Raw genomic sequence first — 23,612 nt, forward strand, 5'->3', positions numbered from 1 at the left:
ATCTCTGTGGCAGCAGCCAATCAGGTGAATATAGAACAGTCAGGAAGGAGCTACATTGCCATGACAACAATTCAACTGGGAAAAGAGACTTGAGATCAGATGTATCACCCTTTCAATGCAGATATAACTTAATAAGGAAGTAATGTTATACCTGTATTTGGATGTTGTCCATAAAAGTCAGATTTTCTCTTTTTATAATTTTCCATTTATTTCTATTATTTGGAGATGAACTCCTATGCACGTACATTAGTAGATTTGCATCTAATGTGCAATCCACGTCCAGCCTTACCACAGGTGGAGGTTTGACTTAGACTGCAACACTGAACATTCAAGATACTTGCATGAACTCCTCTATAGCAGTCTACCCAGGGACACAGTCAATCTCCCATGTTATTGATACAGCTGGGAAGTGACAGGAGAAGCAGCCAAGGGATGGACCCATCAGTGTGTGCCAGGATATTTCTGACAAGAACAACAGCCATTTAACCCAGCACGAAAAAACACTGCCAGGCTTCTTTATACTTGTAATTCACTTCTTCAGTCACACTGCAGCTGAGTTGTTGAAGTTCCAACATTTGAGAAACTTCATCTTTGATTTTATAATTGGCTTATGTTTCAATTAACTGATATAATTGCATTTGCACAAAAAGGCATGTGTTTAACAATATTCAGTTTATTTCCCAGAAAAGATTATTTTTAAATATCTCATTAAGCCTAAAAGGAACATACTGGAAAGCAAAAGTGAACAGCTGTGGCTGTTGTGTATTTAATTCTATGCTTTACTCCTAGGCTAACTTTCAATGGTATGGCTTTGATTCATCACCATCATCACCCCACTTGCCGTGCATCTCCCCTTAACAATACCTTGTTTTCCACCGCAAATATTTTCTCTTGAATCAAATTGCTTTTGCATGCATGGACTAATTATGTGTTTTCAAAATCTGTTCTTGTATCACAAGATAATAGCTGTTGCTTCAAGCCATAACTTTATACTGAAAATCATTTATGTCATTTAGTCATTTATGAAAACTAGCACATGAGAGCAAGAAAAAAAAAATTATATATATATATATATATATATATATATATATTTTTTTTTTTTTTTTTTTTTTTTTATATATATATACACACATACATACATACATACATATACACCTACATATATTGCAGGCAAAGTGACATCAACATCACATGTATCTTGCAGTTGTGCTAAAATGTGATCTTCATCAGAGGCAGTTCAGAGTAGGCTATAAGACACCAGTCTGGCCTACTTTGTCATCTTGGCAACTCTGGGCTGAATCTTTCTCTCGCTGTGTAACACTACGGAAAAAGTTATTTGAGGTAACTAGTGCATCTCTTTTCGAGCTACTACTTGTAACTTTCAATATTGGGAGTGTATTTGTGGCAAGACGACAACCATTCAATTGAAGAAGCTTTTACACAGTCACCTAGTTGTCATGCATTAAGAAGGTAACCTTCACCTAGGATTTTCTGTATTTCCACACTATTGGAAACACAACATACCCATGTCCTTTCCACTAGGAAAATTCATTTCCTGGAGGCGGCCAATATGAAACAATGCACTCACCAGAAAGGAAGAAAAATCAAGCCATGTCTTTCACAATTAGTGCACACTTTATGCGTATGCTTGAAGTGGACCAGGGATACGTGGCCTCTACCAAGGCACCAGTATAAGGTGTTGTTTCTTCTCAATGAATCATGAGTACAGTGCTACAGTATCTTAATGTGCCCTTCATGCACCTGTACACACTGTTTGGATGGCTGTGTGCAGAAGAATAAAATGAATGATAAATAGGTTGAATATAAACCTGTTGCAAAATGAGTCACTAATAAACTTGTGTGCAGAAGCATGAAAGGGGGGAGGATTGAGACACTGTACTGTTTACTCTCTTATACCCATTAAAATGTGTTACCTATATATACTGCTGGATGAAGGCCTCCCGAATTTTTCCATTTGCTTAAATATATAGCATCCCTTCTCCATGTCACGTCTGCAAAGTTTATTATTTAATCTTCCCATGATGTGGTCATCTTCTAGATCATTTTTAATCTCTTGAGATCCATATGATATCTTTTGTTGTCAATATATATAGGCCCTTTAATATATATATATATATATACACTCACCTAAAGGATTATTAGGAACACCATACTAATACTGTGTTTGACCCCCTTTCGCCTTCAGAACTGCCTTAATTCTACGTGGCATTGATTCAACAAGGTGCTGAAAGCATTCTTTAGAAATGTTGGCCCATATTGATAGGATAGCATCTTGCAGTTGATGGAGATTTGTGGGATGCACATCCAGGGCACGAAGCTCCCGTTCCACCACATCCCAAAGATGCTCTATTGGGTTGAGATCTGGTGACTGTGGGGGCCAGTTTAGTACAGTGAACTCATTGTAATGTTCAAGAAACCAATTTGAAATGATTCGACCTTTGTGACATGGTGCATTATCCTGCTGGAAGTAGCCATCAGAGGATGGGTACATGGTGGTCATAAAGGGATGGACATGGTCAGAAACAATGCTCAGGTAGGCCGTGGCATTTAAACGATGCCCAATTGGCACTAAGGGGCCTAAAGTGTGCCAAGAAAACATCCCCCACACCATTACACCACCACCACCAGCCTGCACAGTGGTAACAAGGCATGATGGATCCATGTTCTCATTCTGTTTACGCCAAATTCTGACTCTACCATCTGAATGTCTCAACAGAAATCGAGACTCATCAGACCAGGCAACATTTTTCCAGTCTTCAACTGTCCAATTTTGGTGAGCTTGTGCAAATTGTAGCCTCTTTTTCCTATTTGTAGTGGAGATGAGTGGTACCCGGTGGGGTCTTCTGCTGTTGTAGCCCATCCGCCTCAAGGTTGTACGTGTTGTGGCTTCACAAATGCTTTGCTGCATACCTCGGTTGTAACGAGTGCTTATTTCAGTCAAAGTTGCTCTTCTATCAGCTTGAATCAGTCGGCCCATTCTCCTCTGACCTCTAGCATCAACAAGGCATTTTCGCCCACAGGACTGCCGCATACTGGATGTTTTTCCCTTTTCACACCATTCTTTTGTAAACTGTGTTGTGCGTGAAAATCCCAGTAACTGAGCAGATTGTGAAATACTCAGACCGGCCCGTCTGGCACCAACAACCATGCCACGCTCAAAATTGCTTAAATCACCTTTCTTTCCCATTCAGACATTCAGTTTGGAGTTCAGGAGATTGTCTTGACCAGGACCACACCCCTAAATGCATTGAAGCAACTGCCATGTGATTGGTTGGTTAGATAATTGCATTAATGAGAAACTGAACAGGTGTTCCTAATAATCCTTTAGGTGAGTGTATATATTAATTATATATATATATGTATATATAGAGAGACCCCATAATTCCCCAAATATAAAATACATTATTTTTCTAACATACCCTTCTTCAACTATGAGGGCACTGGCTTTTCATAAACACACGGAATATCAATAATAAAAATAGACAAAACCCATATAGTGTAATATACCGAGGCAGCTGAAGGGCATCTCCCTGAGTGACTGAGGGACACTTGGGACATTTAATGAGAGACACTTCTAGAAAGCGAATTCTCAAGATGACTGTATGCTGAGTTAGGGAAAGGATGACTAACAATGTTCTGTTCCCGTTTCCAAGAGCAAAATGTTTTCCAATAAAGGTGGAGATTTGTCTGTGAAGAACAGACACCACTAAAACAAAAGCTGTATCTACTTGAGATAAAAATCAGCTTTGAACTTCACCTGACAAAAATAAGTAAATCCTCTACAGAAACTAATCTTGATGAAAAAACAAAATAACTGCAAAATTTCCTAGATGTTTGCAATAACCCCTGTTGAAAGATGCACTATATAAATTGCTCACTAACAATGAAGCAACTACCGTGATTAAGTCACATACTTACTTGAAATAATCCCAACTGTAGATGGTATTGCACATATGGGATGTGTGGAGTGATCTGAGAGATTTACTCCACGAGTCTGTCAGTCAGTCTTAAATATACAGTAAATAGCATATCTATTTGAGAGAAATCAGCGAAACTGCTTTAAAGTTAAAACATATTCAGGATAACAAACAGTGCCTTGCAAAAGTATTCATCCCCCTTGGCGTTTTTCCTATTTTGTTGCATTACAACCTGTAATTTAAATGGATTTTTGGGGGGATTTCATGTAATGGACATACACAACATAGTCCAAATTGGTCAAATGAAAAAAAAAAAACTTGTTTTTAAAAATTCTAAAAAATAAAAAACGGAAAAGAGGTGCGTGCATATGTATTCACCACCTTTGCTATGAAATAAGATCTGGTGCAACCAATTACCTTCAGAAGTCACAAAATTTAGTTAAATAAAGTCCACCTGTGTGCAATCTAAGTGTCACATGATCGGTCACATGATCTCAGTATATACAGTATACACCTGTACTGAAAGGCCCCAGAGTCTGCAACACCACTGAGCAAGGGGCACCATGAAGACCAAGGAGCTCTCCACACAAGTCAGGGAGTACAGATCAGGGTTGGGTTATAAAAAAATATCCCACAAACATCCCACAAAGCAACATTAAATCCATTATTAAAAAATTAAAAGAATATGGCACCACAACAAACCTGCTCAGAGAGGGCCGCCCAACAATACTCACGGACCAGGCAAGGAGGGCATTAACCAGAGAGGCAACAAAGAGACCAAAGATAACCCTGAAGGAGCTGCAAAGCTCCACAGTGGAGATTGGAGTATCTGTCCATAGGACCACTTTAAGCCATACACTCCACAGAGCTGGGCTTTACGGAAGAGTGGCCAGAAAAAAGCCATTGCTTAAAGAAAAAAAAAAAGCAAACACGTATGCTGTTCACCAAAAGGCATGTGGGAGACTCCCCAAACATGTGGAAGAAGGTACTGTGGTCAGATGAGACTAAAATTGAGCTTTTTGGCCATCAAGGAAAATGCTATGTCTGGCGCAAACCCAACACCATCCCCACACAGTGAAGCATGGTGGTGGCAGCATCACACTGTGGGGATATTTTTCATCTGCACGGACTGGGAAACTGGTCAGAATTGAAGGAATGATGGATGGCACTAAATACAGGGAAATTCTTGAGGGAAACCTGTTTTAGTCTTCCAGAGATGTGAGACTAGGACGGAGATTCACCTTCCAGCAGGACAATGACCCTAAGCATACTGCTAAAGCAACACTCGAGCGGTTTAAGGGGAAACATTTAAATGCCTTGGAATGGCCTCGTCAAAGCCCAGACCTCAATCCAATTGAGAATCTGTGGTATGACTTAAAGATTTCTGTACACCAGCAGAACCCATCCAACTTGAAGGAGCTGGAGCAGTTTTGCCTTGAAGAATGGGCAGAAATCTGAGTGGCTAGACGTGCCAAGCTTATAGAGATGTACCCCAAGAGACTTGCAGCTGTAATTGCTGCAAAAGGTGGCTCTACAAAGTATTGACTTTGGGGGGGGGTGAATAGTTTTGCATGCTCAAGTTTTGTTTTTTTGTCATAATTCTTGTTTGTTCCAAAATAAAAAATATTTTGCATCTTCAAATGATACAAACCAATACAAAAATCAATTTTAATTGCAGGGTGTAAGGCAACAAAATAGGAAAAATGCCAAGGGGGGTGAATACTTTCACAAGGCACTGTATTATTCTATGAATATGTCCATTATGTTCAAAACAGCACTGGCTTTCCACAATTAATCATACACTTTTAACTGGTGGAAGAAGAAGACTGTAGACTTACTGCATATGGAAACTTTTCATTGTAGTCACGGTCATTAGCTTTCACATGCCGCTCCTCCTCTGAAAGGAAATGAAAGTGAACTGAGAGAGAGCAGAGATGTGTCCTGCTATGGATTGATGACATTTAAATAAATATAATGGCAAGGTGAATCTCTCAAAACCCCTGTGAGTTATTAAAACATCCGCAACCTTAAAAAGACTTTGGGATGACTTCTGAAGAGACTATAATTCTGTAAAATTCTGTTCAGACAGTATTTTGGACATACAAGAAAACACAGAGGATACATTTTAATTTTGAAAGATGTTATCCATTTGAAATAGGATAGTTTAATATAATCACACACTACATATTAAAATAACATTTTGATACATATAATTACCACGCAATAATGTACCTTAGTACTATAATTATTCATTAAACAAACTAATGCTTTCTATTCATAATACTTATCCAGGAGTAGAAAAGCAATTAATATATTACAAATGTTAATATTAAATTCATAGTCAGGGTCATATTTTAATTTATATTTATTTTGGAAACTAAAGAATATTATCCCAGACTTGATTCACAAAAAGTAGAGTAAAGCTGGAATGAGTGTACTATGGTTAAATGACACTGGCTGCTGCTCTCCAAGTACTTGAAGATGGTGGGTATGTCATGAAGAAATGCAAAGCAGGTGACATTCATTTGCAGATTGTCCTCAGGATATTTAACAAACCAACTAGCAATGCCAAGCATTTCCAGAACATTGATAGCAATCTGCAAAATTCAGTTCTCTTTTATTCTATATCCTAAGGTAGGGAAATACTGTGTAGTTAGTTGGAAATCAGCTGGAGTTAATCAGCAATGAAAAACTTCAGATAATTTCTGTACTAACATGCTATGAATTCATGGGAATATTACATTTGTTTGTTTTTTGCCAAAAACATGGACAAATTAAAAGAAAAAATAAGACAAATGAGAGATGCTTTACATTTAGATCAGTAAAGGAAGTCAACTGTTGTTTCAAATAATTAGTGCAAGTAAACAAAGCTTCAGTTCCCTTCTGATAAAACATAAAACAATACCAAAGAATAAACACAATTTCCCAAAAATATAGTACTATTAATTGTTTTCAATATAAGGTAATAAAGGACGCACATATTGCAGGGAAATTCTATATAAATGGTCTTTCGTGGTATCTCAGTCAGATCCTGCCTGGATTTATGATCAGACCACACAACTAGGTGTGTGTGATGTACTAACCATATAGTCTAGATAAGCACAACTAAACTTCTGAGGAGCTCTTCAAATCATTACAGACATTTAGTTAGATGCTGAAATAAAATCTGAACAGAACTACGGAAGACAAAATGTGAGCTACGCCATAACAAACACTTCCACAAGTCCTGATACGAATCAATCCCTCTTTTTCCACGGGATATAACCCCCCCCCCACCATTTGCCGCCCCCTCCTCGCAGATCTACCTTGTCCCAGCTCCTTACTGCGCAGGGTCCAGCTGCCTCGCCACGGTAGTAACATCCACAGGCATTTCTCAGCCATTTCCTTTGGCACAGTCATCCTTACATAAACAAGGTTTAGAATCGGTTAACTTTAAGAAAGCAAGCAGCCAAGATGATCTAGTCATGCATTCAGCTTCCCAGGAAACACGTGCTTAGAAGGAAAACATGCCTTTGCTGCTGCTGCTGCACCCCATCTATGAACTAAAAAACCTAGTCACACAAGCCGTGGAGCTCTACCGTACGGCCTCTTCTGTTTCTGATGATTCTCAATTGTGTTCTCACAGTGCCTGGAGGGTGTGAATCCCTATGAAGGCATCAGCCAGCGAGCGGGGCAGCTGCTCTGGCATGCACTGAGTGTCTGGACTCGCCTGCCTTCCACAGTGTAGGGTTCCTCTTTCATCTTTTACTGGATTCCCGGAATCCACCTTAGGGCTGTGCAAACATGCACACGTGTCAGCCCACCTCTGCATATACACTCAGTGAAGGAACCAGAGTCTGAATCTGTGATTAAACAGATGTTATGCACTTGTAGTAGAAGACAGGCAGTGTCTCTTTGGCTGCAGGGCGCAGTTGGGGCATTTAGCAGCAAGTGATTTCATAAAAAACGTACTCCTTGAAGGATAGATGCACTTTTCTAGACATCAAGATGATAGAAATAATTGCATTACAATTACTGTTTTTTCTCCAACGTAATTATACACCTGAAGGTTCTGCAGGAGTAACATGGTTCTTCAGCTTGTTTACCTTTGAATTTGACTGAAAGGCTTTATTATTTATGCTTGGAAATCACAGACTGAGAGGGCACTGATAGTGAAGGTGTGAAACCCAGGACGTGTAAAAAACAGGAAGACAGTGTTTAATTTTCACTTGATGAGTGCTCAAATTCACTAAGCTTTAACCACGCTTTTCAGGTGGAGCACTGCAGTTTACAACCCTTGATATGACATGGTTTTGTAAGTATTTGACCAGTCCTACCATATTTTATTTTATGTTTTCCCCATATTTTCTCGTAGCTTTTGTGCTCGTAGTAGAAAATGACAGTCCACTGTTGCACCAAGTTTTTTATGATGCGATAAAAGGCATACATTTGGACTATATGATAACACTTTTAATTCTTGAAGGATATTTGTAACTTAATATATTGAATGTCTCTGAACTCTTACAGGATCTGATGCAGTAGGAAGCTGAAAAGTGGGACAGATTTCTTGTCTTTCCATAGTCTGACTAAGATCGGCCACATGACAGTATCAGCTCCAGGGTTTTGCATTTCAGAAGTCCTCTCTATGACCCTTTTGAAATCAAGTCTCTCAGTCTGTAGGAACACCCAGCGTAATATGACCTTTAAATACTTTTTTTTTTAAATACAATGACTTCAGGCAAAAGGATTTTTACTGGTTTCATCCACATGTATTTATAAACACTGATAATGTTTTTATAAACATTATCATTTGAAATATGTCCTTATCCACCCTCTCTCAAGCAGAACATCAGAGTTTGGACCTGTTTGCATGATTTTTCCCATTAATTTTCTGAAATATTATGTCAAAGCTGCCTAACTTGGAATGGCTTTGGTAAATCATAAAAAGCCAAGCAGATGGATATCATGGATATAATGGATAGCAATGTAATCCATTTATTCTCAGGAAACCCAAATGTAGAGCTAACCCTGAGGATGACTGAAAGGCATAAGTTCGAAAGGAAAAATACTGCTGACACAACAAACACAATTAAAGGGACAACATTAGTTGACTAAAATGTGTCTCAATGTATTTTTTTTATTTAACTGTACTTGATAAGGTGTGAAAACTTAAAAAAAAAAAAAAATCTAATAATTACAATTGTCTGGCACTAAGAGGCAATGTTTGCTTAGAGGATTTTAATTGCTACAACAGGAGAAATAAAGGAATTACAAGACCTCAGCCCTACAAGCATGAATTCATTTAGACAGATACCATGAAAGCAATAACAATGCAATAGATAAATCAGTCCACATGTTTAATTGATAAAAGCTCAACTTTACAGAGCTGAATCAGAGGACTTCATGCATACTGATCACATATTACTACCACTGTGTGGTTTTAAAACTACACAGGTCAAGTTTTACTTAGATGCCCTCCAGAGCATTAAATTGCCACTTGGGAATTCACATCATGCACTGTGTCTAGCCTTCAGTTTCAGTTATTAACATGTTCTGTCATGCAAACTTGCATGAATTTACTTAAAAGGTGGAATTTATGTTAAATGGACAAACATCAATCAGTAGTAGTTTTCACCATTCCGACACACTGACTCTGTAACCTAACGTTTGGCATATTTACCTCTTAAAAATGATGCGATAAAAGGGCTGACAATCCTCAACACAGACGCTGAAGTTTTTGATTGCTCCCCCTAAACTCCAAATTGGGTTTTTTCTTCTTTCGTGATTGCTGGTGTTTAACTACACACGACACCTGAATAGATTAATTCTCAATCTGGGACAGCTAGCAAGGGTCTATTAAGCAGAGCAAAAACACCTCTGGAAATCCAACGCCAAATAGCCAAAACCTCTTCTTGACTGACAAATGAAACAAAAGAACACATTAACCAGTAACAAACTTAAATATTTGTGAACCCTGGAGCGCTGTGCTGTTTGCCAAAGTTTTAAAGGGTACTAACTGATGCAAAATGCAAGATCCTTGGTTATTCATAAATGATTGATCACAGGCTTAAGCCCACACTCTGTGACAAGAACGGAAGTTTTTCGTCGCATTTAGTTTGTGTCAGACTCCAAACACTATGCAGTAGTTTGGGCAATGAGATCCTCTATGAAAATCTGTATGAGTAGTGTACAGCATAGTGAGGAATACCAGGTAACATAAGAGCCATGTAGTCGAATTTCACCAAGGTATCAAATCTATTAGAACCTGGTGCTAGCCACCTAATGAATGGGCCGTGCTGCAATACTAGATGTGAGCTGACTGCACTGGTTTCACATCCTATGTCTACAAGAAGCCCCTTGAGGAAGGGTTTTCACAGAGTTAATTGGATCATTTATCAGACCTGTTTGTTTAGTAGATCATAATTTACCTGCAGTGAAACACAGTGGGTGGCCTGATATTGCAGATGAAGACTGCAAAGATGACACAGCAACTGTACAGGAGGAAGACAGAGTCCTGATGCTCAACTCATTAGTCGTTCCTGTGTCAATTCCATTTGAACAGTACAAATATAAGCTGTAAAAACAACAGTGGCCTTATGGGTAAAAAAGTGTTAGCGTTCTGATTTATTTAATGACACAACAGAATTAATGAAAAACTACAGTATCTCCAGAACAAAGATTGGTGTGCATTTGCACCACTGCAAGCTCAACCTCTCCAAATCTGATCTCCTCTTTTTTCCCCCCTCTTCCTCACCTTGATCTCTCCATCTCAATCCCCTTGGAATCTACGACACTCTCTCCCTCTTCTTCCGCTAAGAACCTAGGAGTCACCCTCGATCCTGCGCTCTCCTACACACAGCACATCACCACGCTGACACGCACCTGCAGATTCTTCCTGAGCAACATACGCTGAATCCAACCCTTCCTCACCAACTACTCAACTCAGCTGCTCGTCCAATTACTGGTCCTCTCCCGCCTGGACTACTGCAACTCCCTCCTGGCCGACCTGCCTGCAACTACTACTCACTCCAGCTCATCCAGAACTCTGCGGCTCATCTGGTATTCTCTCTTTCCCCCGATTCGCACACGCTATTCCACTGCTCTGCTCTCTCCACTGGCTGCCAATACCGGCACACATTCAGTTCAAGACACTGACCCTCACCTACCGCTGTCTCGACCACACTGCACCAAGCTACCTTCAGACCCTCATCATACATCCCCTCCAGACCACTGTGGTCATCCGGTGCCAGAAGACTAACGCTGCCTCCTCTCCACTCCCCTTCCTCCAGAGCCGCTCCTTCTCATCCCTGGCCCCTAAGTGGTGGAATGACCTTCCCACTGAAGTCAAAACAGCAGAGTCCTTGTCCTCCTTCCGGCGTTTACTCAAAACACATTTTTTCAGACAGTACTTGTAATTTAGTCCTTTACTCTCCTGTAAGATAGCACTTTACAACGTTTTATCAAACTACTTGCCTTGCATAACTCGTACTCGTATTGTTATTTTGATTTCCCCTATGTTCCCTTTCCCGTGGCCCTTGACTGTGACCTAACATCTTGTCTGCACTCAGCTTTTACAATCCAGGATGTAAGACCTCATATATTGTATACACTTACGTAAATTGGAATTTTTTAAATGTATTATGCTTGGATAAGGGCGTCTGCCAAGGTATAAATAATAATAATAATAATAATAATAATAATAATAATAATAATAATAATAATAATAATTTGGACAGAGTACATGTGAGTGTCTAACCACTGATATATACTGGTCTTGGGGAAAAAAAATCATGCAGCACTGAAACTGATATCATAGGACTAGAAAAAGCTTAGGATCAGTAGTTTTTGTCTTTGGGCCACGAAGCATGGCTCAAAGTAGAACCCAACATGAGACAACGATCAGAATTGCCATTTACATTACCAGGCCACATTTCTCCATTAAAAACATCCATACTCTCCTCTAGAGCAAACTTCTGTCTAATTTAAACCATTACAGACATGTTTATCCAATTGAAAATAAACACACATGCCGGTGTACACACAGTACTGCATAGTTTTAATCCCAGCATTGACAGGGCCAGCAAGTTAAGGCCGGAGAACTGTCTGCAGATATGACAGTGCTGGATCTTTGCTCTCAACTTGGTCCCATACACCAGACAGTCTAGTCTATATACTGTAAACTGTATAAATAGTAGATAAAATGGGCTGATATCCAAAAGAAGACTCCACTGAAGCCATGAGATTTATTTTTTCTTCACAGAAATAGTATGTAAAAAAAAAAAAGCTAAACCGAACTTTTCTCTCTGAAGAAGACCAACAGATTTTATCCATTAACGATGTGTGTATTTCTGATGATGTGTACATTATTTGTTGACACCTCCACTGTTACGTTAGCATCTCATTCATCACCTTTGCTGAAAAGAAACACACGCTCAAATGTCCCCAGTGACACTTTTCTGTGACCTTGGACTGTACGAAGGCTCCAGTGTCTTAACTCCCCTCATCCGTTAAACTGGACGGAAACAGGATATGACTGCAAACGAAGGAAACGCAGTTGGGTAATTCATTCCTAAATAATAAATGATGTGATTACTCACCGAGCAAAGCAAGAAGAGACCAGTCGCTGCATACACTATAGCATGTTCTAGTGTGTGCCAAAGGGTTAAAAATTGAAGGACTTACTGTATCTGTCTAAACCCCCCCTATATTTAAATATTCAGTTAATCTATAAGAGAAGGCTGCATCATTAACGGAATGATTTTATATTACAACATCTTCATTCTTACAATGTGGTACAGATTAATTCGTTCATAGACAAAACTATATCTCTCCTGGAGTCCTCCTGTGTAATGATAGAGGTGCATTTCAATCTGTCAGTTATCAATTCAATGTGAAGACAAATTGTTTCCTGAAAAAGGTGTACATCTGTCTGAAATATCCCCTCCTGACTCAACACTATAAAAAAGGTCTCTAACAGCACATCGCTGTACAAACCTAGGCCTGCTCTGCCATGTGGAGCACCCCCCTACATTTAAGGCTGATCTATATTTTCCACATTCCACATACAAAACAAAGGTAGAAAGGGTCTTTAAATTGTTGCACAAGCTTTTGGGGTGAAATCAGCAAACAGAATATCTCTTTCCTCCTTACTACGGCATGTATTCTGCTGGCAGTCTATTACTATTCAGCATAAAAATAATAAAAAAGGACATCAAACTGTAAGTATGATGCTGTTCCAGCTATGATCTGTATCTGATTCAATGAGAAAAGCTTATGAAAGTTCAGCACCAGCTGTGACTGTCCAATGCAGTCAGATTAAAATAACGAAACAATATAAATTATTAAAAATAACAATAAACAGCTCTTTAAACAGGAACTGTCAATATTTACTCCAATCGCAACACAAACAGATACTTCACAAAAGCAGTGTTTTAAAAGCTTTTCTGAGAATCACTGGAGGGCTTCAACACCCATTTAAAAATTCTCACGAGCTTCCCGTTCATTTCATTTCCCACCTGCTCTCAGGCATAGAGCTCTAACGAGGCAAATGATTAACACATTTAAGGTACCTTTACAAAACACACAAACAAGGCACAGTAGCCTTCATCTGATCAATACATATAATCAGACAGTCCATTCAGAGTCTCTTTGCTTCAGAAACAGCTGAAAAGAAAAAGAAAGGAGGCAGTACCTGTTGGCTGCACCTTCATTTCCCTTCCAGGGACTCTGTGAGCAGGAAGGAAAGTCAATGAATAGGAGATGGTTTCTGCTGTCAAAAACAAGTTCGGATATTACACTTAAGAGAAAATAAAATTAAAATGCCATTAATTAAAGGTTGCTTCAGTTGTCCCAGTGCTGTTTACTATGATCCATGGGCCACACAGTATCACTGAGATACTGCATTGCAAGGCAGAACCATTACAGAGACCCTGCCTGGAAGGAGTTGCACACACACACGCACACACACACACACACACTTACGCACCCCTAGTTAGCTTCATGGAAGAGTGATCAACAAAGAACACACACTCGGCTTTATCTCCACCAACCAGAACTTTGCACAATAAAATGAGGCCTGTCTGCTCAATTATAGAGCTTAATTTACAGTGTCTTTCTTTTGCCTTAGATGTTACGTTAGTGGACATTTTTAAAATATATTATATTTTAAGATTTGAGAGGGTGTGGAAGAAAACAAGTCGTCCTAATGCTTTGGAAAAAGGATATGTTCACAGGTTTCTAAGCAACAAGACCTCTGTCTACTGGGCTGCAAATCAGCCGTGTTTTGTTGCCTATAATTTCCAAAGTATCAAATTTTGACACTGGGGAGAGAAGCTATATTTAGGACTCCATCCTGGACAGAACCTGCACAGATATTGATTAGAACATTAACAATGTTCTAAGATGCTTCATAGAATCATCCAGTGAGAGGCTAGAAAAGCATCATACTGAAGCATGCACTGAAACCAACACACCAACACTGGGCACTGGCTGTGTGTGTAAAATAATACGCTTCAAGGAAAATACGAGAACATCTTTTTAAACTTCAAGTCACAGATGATCCACATTCCCATGTAGGAACCATTTTACCATGTCACACAGTAATTCATATTCTTGAAGATGAAAAACCCTGTAAAAAGAAGCTGAATCAGAGGTTATACTTACCAATGAAAATATTCCGATGACAAAACGTCATAGCATCAGGGGACTTCTGGCTGGGTGCAAGGGGTGGCCTGCAACAAACATGGGAGTGAAAGAGTCAGCAAGAGGCAGACATTTTTTATATATTTTTTTGCTTAAGTTTCCTGCAATAGAAACGCATTGTTTTAATTTTACAGCAAGATGCCTTTCTGAATACATTCCAAACAGAGAGCCAAATCACCATTCCGTATATACCATTCTGAAGATTTAATTTATTTACTGCTGCCCAAAATGTGGGTTTGAATCTCCTGTTTTTATACATTCCTTAATCCTGAAATAAACCATATGTTTTATGACAGTCTGGCATGTCATGGTTTTCAGAACAACAGCCACACCAACTTAAACTAGAGAAAATTAAGGCTTGTAAACAGGATCAGACAACCACAATTACACTATAGAACTCCTAATGACTTGTACTGCAACCTTAAATATAGATACAGAAACAGCAAATTAATATATTTAAAATAAATAAATACATAAAATGTATTGGTAAACATATTTTTTTGGCATTTTATTATAAAAAATAAAATTAGTGCTACTGCTTTTTTCTTACATTTTAGAAACAAAAACGAATTAATTGTAGTGTTCCTGCCTTGAACATTTTACCAAAAACTTTTTTTTTCCAATTTTAATGTAGCTGTCTTTCTTTTTGAACTTAAAAAAAAAAAAAAAAAATGCCGGGCTGTGTCCTATATAGGTGAGGTTTCCTGTTAATCTTGTTTAAAAGTTAACTGCACCATGCACAAAGTCACAACCACGACCTTCTGAACAATATGGCAATTGCTCCAAAACCTAATTTTGAATTTGGAGTGTGAAGTCCATGGAACAAATTTCAGCAAGAATTTTTGATAGATGTGAAAGTCAGGAATACTTGCTGATACTGAAAAAAAAAGTAATTCAAGATCTCTTTAAAATAAACATACACTACCGTTCAAATGTTTGCGGTCACTGTCCTTGTTTTCCATGGAAACATACATGAAATGAGTTTGAATAGGAAATATAGCAAAATGAATAGGAAATATAGTCAATGACAAGGTTAGAAATAATGATTTTTAATTGAAATAATAATTGTGTCCTTCAAACTTTGCTTTTGTCAAAGAATCCTCCATTTGCAGCAGTTAACTTTGGCATTCTAGTTGTCGATTTGTTGAGGTCATCTGAAGAGATTTCACCCCGTGCTTCCTAAAGCACCTCCCACAAGTTAGATTGGCTTGATGGGCACTTCTTACGTACCATATGGTCAAGCTGCTCCCAAACAGCTCAATAGGGCTGAGATCCGGTGACTGTGCTGGCCACTCCATTATAGACAGAATACCAGCTGACTGCTTCTTCCCTAAATAGTTCTTACATAGTTTGGAGCTGTGTTTTGGGTCATTGTCCTCTTGTAGGAGGAAACTGGCTCCAATCAAGCGCCGTCCACAGGGTATGGCATGGCGTTGCAAAATGGAGTGATAGCCTTCCTTCTTCAAGATCCCTTTTATCCTGTACAAATCTCCCACTTTACCACCACTAAAGCACCCCCAGACCATCACATTGCCTCCGCCATGCTTGACAGATGGTGTCAAGCACTCCTCCAGCATCTTTTTATTTGGTCTGCGTCTCACGAATGTTCTTTTTTGTGATGCGAACACCTCAAACTTAGATTCGTCCCACTCCTCTTTCTATTCTGGTTAGAGCCAGTTTGCGCTGTTCTGTGATGCTCCAGATACTCAACTAGTCTAAAGAAGGCCAGTTTTATTGCTTCTTTAATCAGCACAACAGTTTTCAGCTGTGTTAACATGATTGCAAAAATGTTTTCTAATGATCAATTAGCCTTTTAAAATGATAAACTTGGATTAGCAAACACAACGTGTCATTGGAACACTGGACTGATGGTTGCTGATAATGGGCCTCTGTACACCTATGTAGATATTCAATTACAACTCAGTCGTTTCCTACTACAATAGTCATTTACAATATTAACAATGTCTACACTGTATTTCTGATCAATTTGATGTTATTTTAATGGACAAAATGGACATTTCTAAGTGACCCCTTACTATTGAGCGGTAGTGTACATTGACAGAGCAGTTTTTGTATATGACTGGCAAGTGTAAATTTAGAAAATCCCACAATTGTTTTTTTATTAATACTACTATGTGGCATTGAGTGATCTTGTTTTTTTAACCACTTTATGTCAGAAAGCCTTAATACCTGATCAAGAAAAAGATAAGAGAGTTAAATTACCCTGTAGTGTACACTAAGGGCTGGATTAAATCAAAACTTTGACCCACCTGCTAAGAGCAAACTTAAAACCTGTACATCATAGCGGTTACATTTCTGATAAGAAGAAATTGGCAAACTAAAAATGAAGCTGCAACTGAGTACAGTTCTGTAGTTTTCTATTAGCGGGTGGGTCTAAGTTTTGATTTAATCCCAGCCTAAGTGTTGATTCATATCTCTAAAATGTAGACAAAAACATAAATTGATGTATGAAGAATTGCAGCAAATAAACCCCATCCCAACCCTTCACAGCCTCGCCACACTGACACACAACAATGCTGTATCATCTAATCGTTCAAAAATTACCTGAGCAAGATTAGATGAATGTTGCTAATATCAATACACAGTATACAGCCCACAATGCACCTCCTCTCACAGCCTCTTTAATTAAGACCCAGAGGGCTCTGCAGCGAATTGACTCCAGCGGGGATTTCTGCAGGGCCAGCTGATGTCAGCAGACAGTAAACATCCCTACACAATTAAACCTTGACAGCAGGAAGAAGAGTGTTTGTTTTCAATATATATATATATATATATATATATATATATATATATAGTATAAAATACAATCAGTTCTAGTGTGTATCATATAAACAGATATAGAGTAGCCCGACAGGACACAACACTTTAAAGACATTAATGTGCTGTAAAGAATTTTATCATCTCCGTCCCCCATATATAATTCTACCTTCACCTGTATCCTCACTCAAACCTTTTACACACCTAACAGTTTTCTTTCTTTCTAATTCAATTCTAACACCCGTTCCACAGGGACTACCCAGAATTCAATTTTACACTGACCAGCAAGAACCGGCAGGAAAAATATATCACCAGAAAATACTTTTTTTCTGCTTATTTCTAAAGTTTCTATCCTACTTGTGGTGTTTAAAATTGATTTCATATAACACTAACATTGACTTGTAATGCTTTTCTATCTACCCAACAAGTCTACACACCTAATATGGAGCACGTGCTTAATCCTTAACCTTTCAACAGTGAAAACACAACAATAAACACAGTTCCAGGGAACGCCCAGAGAATTCATGAGCTAATAATGGGGGAAACTGCTGTCCTCTCTGATATTCTGTACTCTGTTGCTACCCAGTTAACAGCTTCAGACCACCTCCCTATGTAGTACATACTTGTGTAATTAACTGGAGTTACAAAACATAGATTTTATAAGTTTTGCAAATACATACACATCTTTATTACTTGTATTACAGAAAGATTTTCCATGAACGATAGCCAACTATACCAAACCAGATATCCTGGTGTTGAACGTGATGGAAGACTCCACACATAGCAACACATGCCCCACATTATCAGTGCTGAATAACTCTCTGGTCACTTGTTGCATTGTACAGCAAGACAAAAAATATTTGATTTGGCCTAATTAGATTTTTTTTCTCTCCACATTTTTATCTAGGTTAATATTGTCTTCGAGGGAAATCCTTATTTCAAACTGTGAAAAGAATTGAAAATGGGACAAAACAACTCTAATACAGACGGCATGATCTGTCTTGCATTTTTGTCTGTGAAGTTGTATTCACCAGAAACACATGCTGTTGCTGAGAGATAGTGATGAGATCTGATTTAAAGGCAATAATGCTGCACTTTTAATGATTGTGCACAGCATCAAAACTGGGTATTTGTAAATAGAAAACATAATTAGAACCATCTCACACATTTGCCACAATGATCAGTTGGCTACTCTATCCACTCCCTGTCTAAGGACTGAACTAGTGGAGGTAAGGGGTCGTGCTTCACAGGGAGAGATAAATAAGTGTACTGTTTGTGTTTCATTATCTTGTTATAAATCTGAAGATTATTAAAATTGCTCTTTCAATTGTATTTTTCTATTGGCCTTACTGGTTACACCTAGAAAAACAACAGTATTACATATCTGTATATACAGTATATAACAGTACAGACAAATCACACTTTAACATTAAAAAATGCTTTTTAAATTTTTTTGTAAGTTTTGTTACAGAATTATTTAATTGCATAAATTTCTGTTAAGTCAATTTAAACTAATGAATAGCTTAAATGCCAAAGCCTGTTTAGAATAATTTATTGTATTAATAACGTCTATGGTCCACTTAAAACCTCTATGACTTATACTTTCAAGCTTGTTTGTACATCATTTTCCTTCTGCTTTACTGATTTCATGACAGAAGATGCAATGATTGCAAATACACACACATCTTTATTACATGACATAGCACAGCAGCAGTCAAAAGCAGTTAATCTGTTCCCTCTGCATTCAAATGTTTAAACACAATGATTTACTATTCTTGAATATAAGCTTTCGTTTTAAATGGCTGATTATAATAATCAGACCTGTGATGTTCAGAAATGCATGGGTTACCAAATTCATTTCCAGGGTTTTTGTGTCACTTACAGTGTCAGCTTTAGCAATATAATAAAAAGGAATAGAATAAGCTGTTACAAATGATGAGGTAATTAGTTATTTAACTGTCCTGTTTCATAGAAGAATTTCAACTGCACAAATGATTGGACTGCGTCTACACTTCGATGTATCACTTTAAATGAACTGAAATAGCTTCAACAGAAAATACAAACACATTTAGTTTAAACATACTCCATTTGTAATACAGGTAACATACTTTGGCTAAATTTGCCCATGAATTTAGTAATGGATTTCCAGGAATGGGGTGTGCAAAGAATATTTTTGTAAAAGTGCATGCATTATACATAACTTATCTATGACACATTTATGATTTTGTGATTGTGCATGCGGTGGAAGCCTAACAGAATCAATAGTCACAAACTAAAATATTGATGGTTTAGACAATCAAATGCCTCGGAGAAAGTGGAGATGTGAAGCAGACTATTGTTACCATGTCATTAGTGGTGTTTGCCTGCTGTTAGCTAAGAGAAAGAGACCCAAATGCCAAACCCCCAGGGGAATCCAGACTCAGCAAAAACACCAGCTCCTTCTTTAGGATTCACAACTATGAAACCTAATGAATCTCTGAGGTAGGTTTGCCAAAACAATGAACACAAACAACATCAAAAAGATACAATATAACTTATCTACTAACAATATGAGTTCCCAGCTTCTTTGGTATGTTTTAAAGCATATATACAAGCAAAAGAAAAACTGTAAGATAGACTATAATGACATTCGAATTGTTATGCAATTGTTCCCATAAAACAGAGATGCATGTAAGGGGTTGATGGTGTAATAGTATGCAAGACTGTTGCTCAATAGGAGGCATGGCAAGAGTTCAGATTAACGGACAGTGATGATCTGAGATAAGGTTGCGGGTGGTTTCTTTAGGGATGAACATTTCCTCTGTTAGGGATCAGTCTCAATAATCTAGGTGAGAGCTGATGGGAGCTTGGTGTCTAATCCCCTTTTACATTGGCACAGCTGAACCAGGGGAGCCCTAGGTCAGCCTGCTATGGCTTGGGTCGTTCAAATTGCTCAAGTTGCTTGGCTGCAGAGGCAAGCCGAGAAAGTGACATCAAAACCCAATACACATCCAGAATATGACTTTTAGACTAAATCCACTTTTTAACTAAATCCAACAAATATATATATATATATATATATATATATATATATATATATATATATATATATATATATATATCATTACATTTACACAAATATACTGTACGCTATTAAAGTAACACAAGAGGTAGATGACACCAAGGCCTCAATAAATAAACAAACACCTTAAACTCTTTTAAAGACTGCTGCAGTGTCACTCAATGCAGGTTCACAGAATGACTTCTCAAAATCCTGTTTTCTGTTCAAACTGACCTGTTTTGAAGATCTAACTCCAAGTGCAACAAATTAATAAAAACGCTGTACTGTATTTCATTTTCCAATATTACTTACTTTTTTGTCTGATACAGATTATTGTATATGTACCTGAAATATTGTGATCTCTTTTGAAAGATGTCATGCCAGGTACTTCATGGATCCACGCAGGGACGCATCTGCAAAGACAACGCAGTTGAGGTTAGCTGTGACTTTGTGTGCGCAAACAGGCTGCTCAAACACGGATAACGCAAACTGCTGATAAGAAATGGCAAACAAGATTATTCTGTATTTTGAAATCCAGACGTTTTTGTTTTTTGTGTGTGGGTGTTTGAACAGCTTCATTGTTTTAAGTTTGAAAACTTTGCTTAATAATTGTACTACTCCTTATTTATCCAATAACCAAAAAGGTGTATTTATGCAGTTTAGGTATATGCTGAGTATGATGATACGATTTTCATACCTTGAAACAACTTTTCAGCCACACTATAATATTGACTTAGACTCGATGTATTATCTCTTTAACATTAACTCCCACATTTGATTACGAAATTAAACAATCTTCCAAAAACAGACACTGACATTAACATAATTAGCTGTTGTACAACTGTGAGTCACTGCTGAACAGATCGAAGTGTAAACCACGGCTGGATCGAAAGGATCCTGTTCATCAAAGCCAGCGGTGAAAAAGAGACACCATACCGACCATATCGCCAAAATGAAAACTGCCCTACTCTATTCCAAACACATACACGAAACATCCTCCCGTTAGCTGACGTGAACTTAAATCGGTTTAGATAGTGTACAAATGTGGACACCGCTTTACAAAATGTAATAATAGCATCTGACGAAGAGATGCAGTGCAAGTTGCAGACACTACAGACGGCGTGGGTTTGTGCAGCATGCAGTGGTCGGTGTTCAGTGTATCGTATTCGCTGCTATAGCATGTATAGTACTAACGGATTGATTACATCCTCTCTACAGAGCTCTGCTTACCGGAGAACAGCCTGTGCAGCAAGTCCAGCGGTAATCTGGGTGGAGCAGCGAGCTGTCATAGACAGAATGAGAATTTAACTACGGCAGGTTCCTACTGTCTTCACAACACTGCACTCCCTCTCTCTCTCTCTCTCTGTCTCTCTCTCTCACACACACTCTCCCTCTCTCTCTCACACACACTCTCCCTCTCTCTGTCTCTCTCTCTCACACACACTCTCTCTCTCTCTGTCTCTCTCTCACACACACTCTCCCTCTCTCTCTCTACCTCTCTCACACACACTCTGCCTCTCTCTCTGTCTCTCTCTCTACCTCTCTCACACACACTCTGCCTCTCTCTCTGTCTCTCTCTCTACCTCTCTCACACACACTCTGCCTCTCTCTCTGTCTCTCTCCCTCTCACACACACTCTCCCTCTCTCTCTCTCTCTGTCTCTCTCACACACTCCCTCTCTCTCTGTCTCTCTCTCACACACTCCCTCTCTCTCTCTGTCTCTCTCTCTCAAATTCAAAGGTTGCTTTATTGGCATACTAACAGGAGCAGTTTTGCCAAAGCAATCCAAATTACAAGAATGACATAAAAAAAAAACATAAAGTATACACATATATATAAACACGTTATACATGCATATATATATATATATATATATATATATATATATATATATATATATATATATATATATATATAAAACACATCTACAAACACAATGTCCTCTGAAGTCTGTGGTCATGATAAAGAATCATCTAAGCTGTACAGTGACAAAGGGAAAAATGAAAGTGCATTGTATGTGTCTGCGTATATGAACTTCACATTTCTTAGAATTTCAGTTTCGTAATGATTTCCTCAACATGTGAAATCTCTTCCTGGTTTTCTTTTTCTTTCTTCAGAAACAAGCAATGGCATGAATCTCTTTTGAGAGTTGTTAGAATCTGGAGATTTATGGCTTGACATAAATAGATTATTGGTGGAATTATTATTAGTTTTTAATAATTATTATAAATGCCTCAGTTGAACTAATTGTTATCAGTGCAACTGTAGGGCTTTATTTGTATTTATGTTTGAATAAATAAATATTGAACTGGAGGACTACTTGAATTCGTACATCATGATTGTGCATGAGTAATTTCCATCTCCTTTATATATATATTTTTTAAACTACCAGTTTGCAAACACATATTTGCTAGATGGTATCTTATAAGATGGTATAATAGCCATACATATATTGATGGTAATTTTAGGGCACAGGACAATCTTATAAGACCCCCCCCCCATATCTCCTTAACAAACACAATCCAGCGTCACCACCCAGAGCCCAGGCCTGTGACAACTGTCAAAGTTGTCCTGTGATTACACAGTATCATTTCAATGGACAATTCCCATCTACAGTATTCGCAGTCTCTGCTGTTACATTTCATCCCAGGTTAGTGTTTGATCTCCTCCGTACTGTGCAGATCCATGTAATCCCTGCCAGAGCTAAAGATGCAGGTATTGAGAATATTATTCACATTAACCTCACTGACACATATGATTACAAACTTTGTCACATGTTTTCAATACATATTACTATGCTTGTAAACTGTTTTCAAATCACCTGATGCTACCCTGTTCCCTGAGTACAGTCCTCTCTGTGTGTGTATGTATGTATATATTTCAGGGGGGCCGGTCTGGGAAGCTTAATTGAATGCAGCACATTGTTGTCTTGTGTATGGTTGGTCAGTCAGTCAATCTATCCCCCTGGCAGCCGGCTCCACACCCGTTTTAAGCAGACGCTGCCTCTAGCAGAGTAGAGTAACAAGGCTGGAGATTAAGAGAAATAGAGTGACTGGAGGAGCCTTTTGAGTGCTATGGTTTTGTGGTTATTCAAATAAAAGTATTTTACTTAATTATGTTGCTGCCTCCTGGATGCCAGTTTATATAATATATTATAATACGTGCTCACTGTTTAT

General features: G+C 38.3%; 1 protein-coding gene across 2 annotated transcripts in view; it reads right to left on the reverse strand.

Moving 5' to 3' along the window:
- Positions 1-22,058, reverse strand: part of atp8b4 (ATPase phospholipid transporting 8B4) — a 45,613-nt gene extending 23,555 nt beyond the window's left edge. The window contains exons 1-5 of one of the 2 annotated variants that reach the window (XM_066701422.1): positions 21,667-22,058; positions 20,782-20,849; positions 14,580-14,647; positions 7,244-7,338; positions 5,777-5,835 (exon numbers count right to left, since the gene is read on the reverse strand). In XM_066701422.1, coding sequence (XP_066557519.1) covers positions 5,777-5,835; positions 7,244-7,337 — 153 coding nt within the window. In that variant the 5' untranslated portion in view covers position 7,338; positions 14,580-14,647; positions 20,782-20,849; positions 21,667-22,058. Of the gene's footprint in view, positions 1-5,776; positions 5,836-7,243; positions 7,597-14,579; positions 14,648-20,781; positions 20,850-21,666 lie in introns of those variants that run through there. The other variant, XM_066701423.1, reaches the window with a different exon arrangement.
- Between the last annotated feature and the right edge of the window lie 1,554 nt (positions 22,059-23,612).

Source organism: Amia ocellicauda, chromosome 4 (genome assembly GCF_036373705.1).
Source record: "Amia ocellicauda isolate fAmiCal2 chromosome 4, fAmiCal2.hap1, whole genome shotgun sequence".
Taxonomy (NCBI): Eukaryota; Metazoa; Chordata; class Actinopteri; order Amiiformes; family Amiidae; genus Amia; species Amia ocellicauda.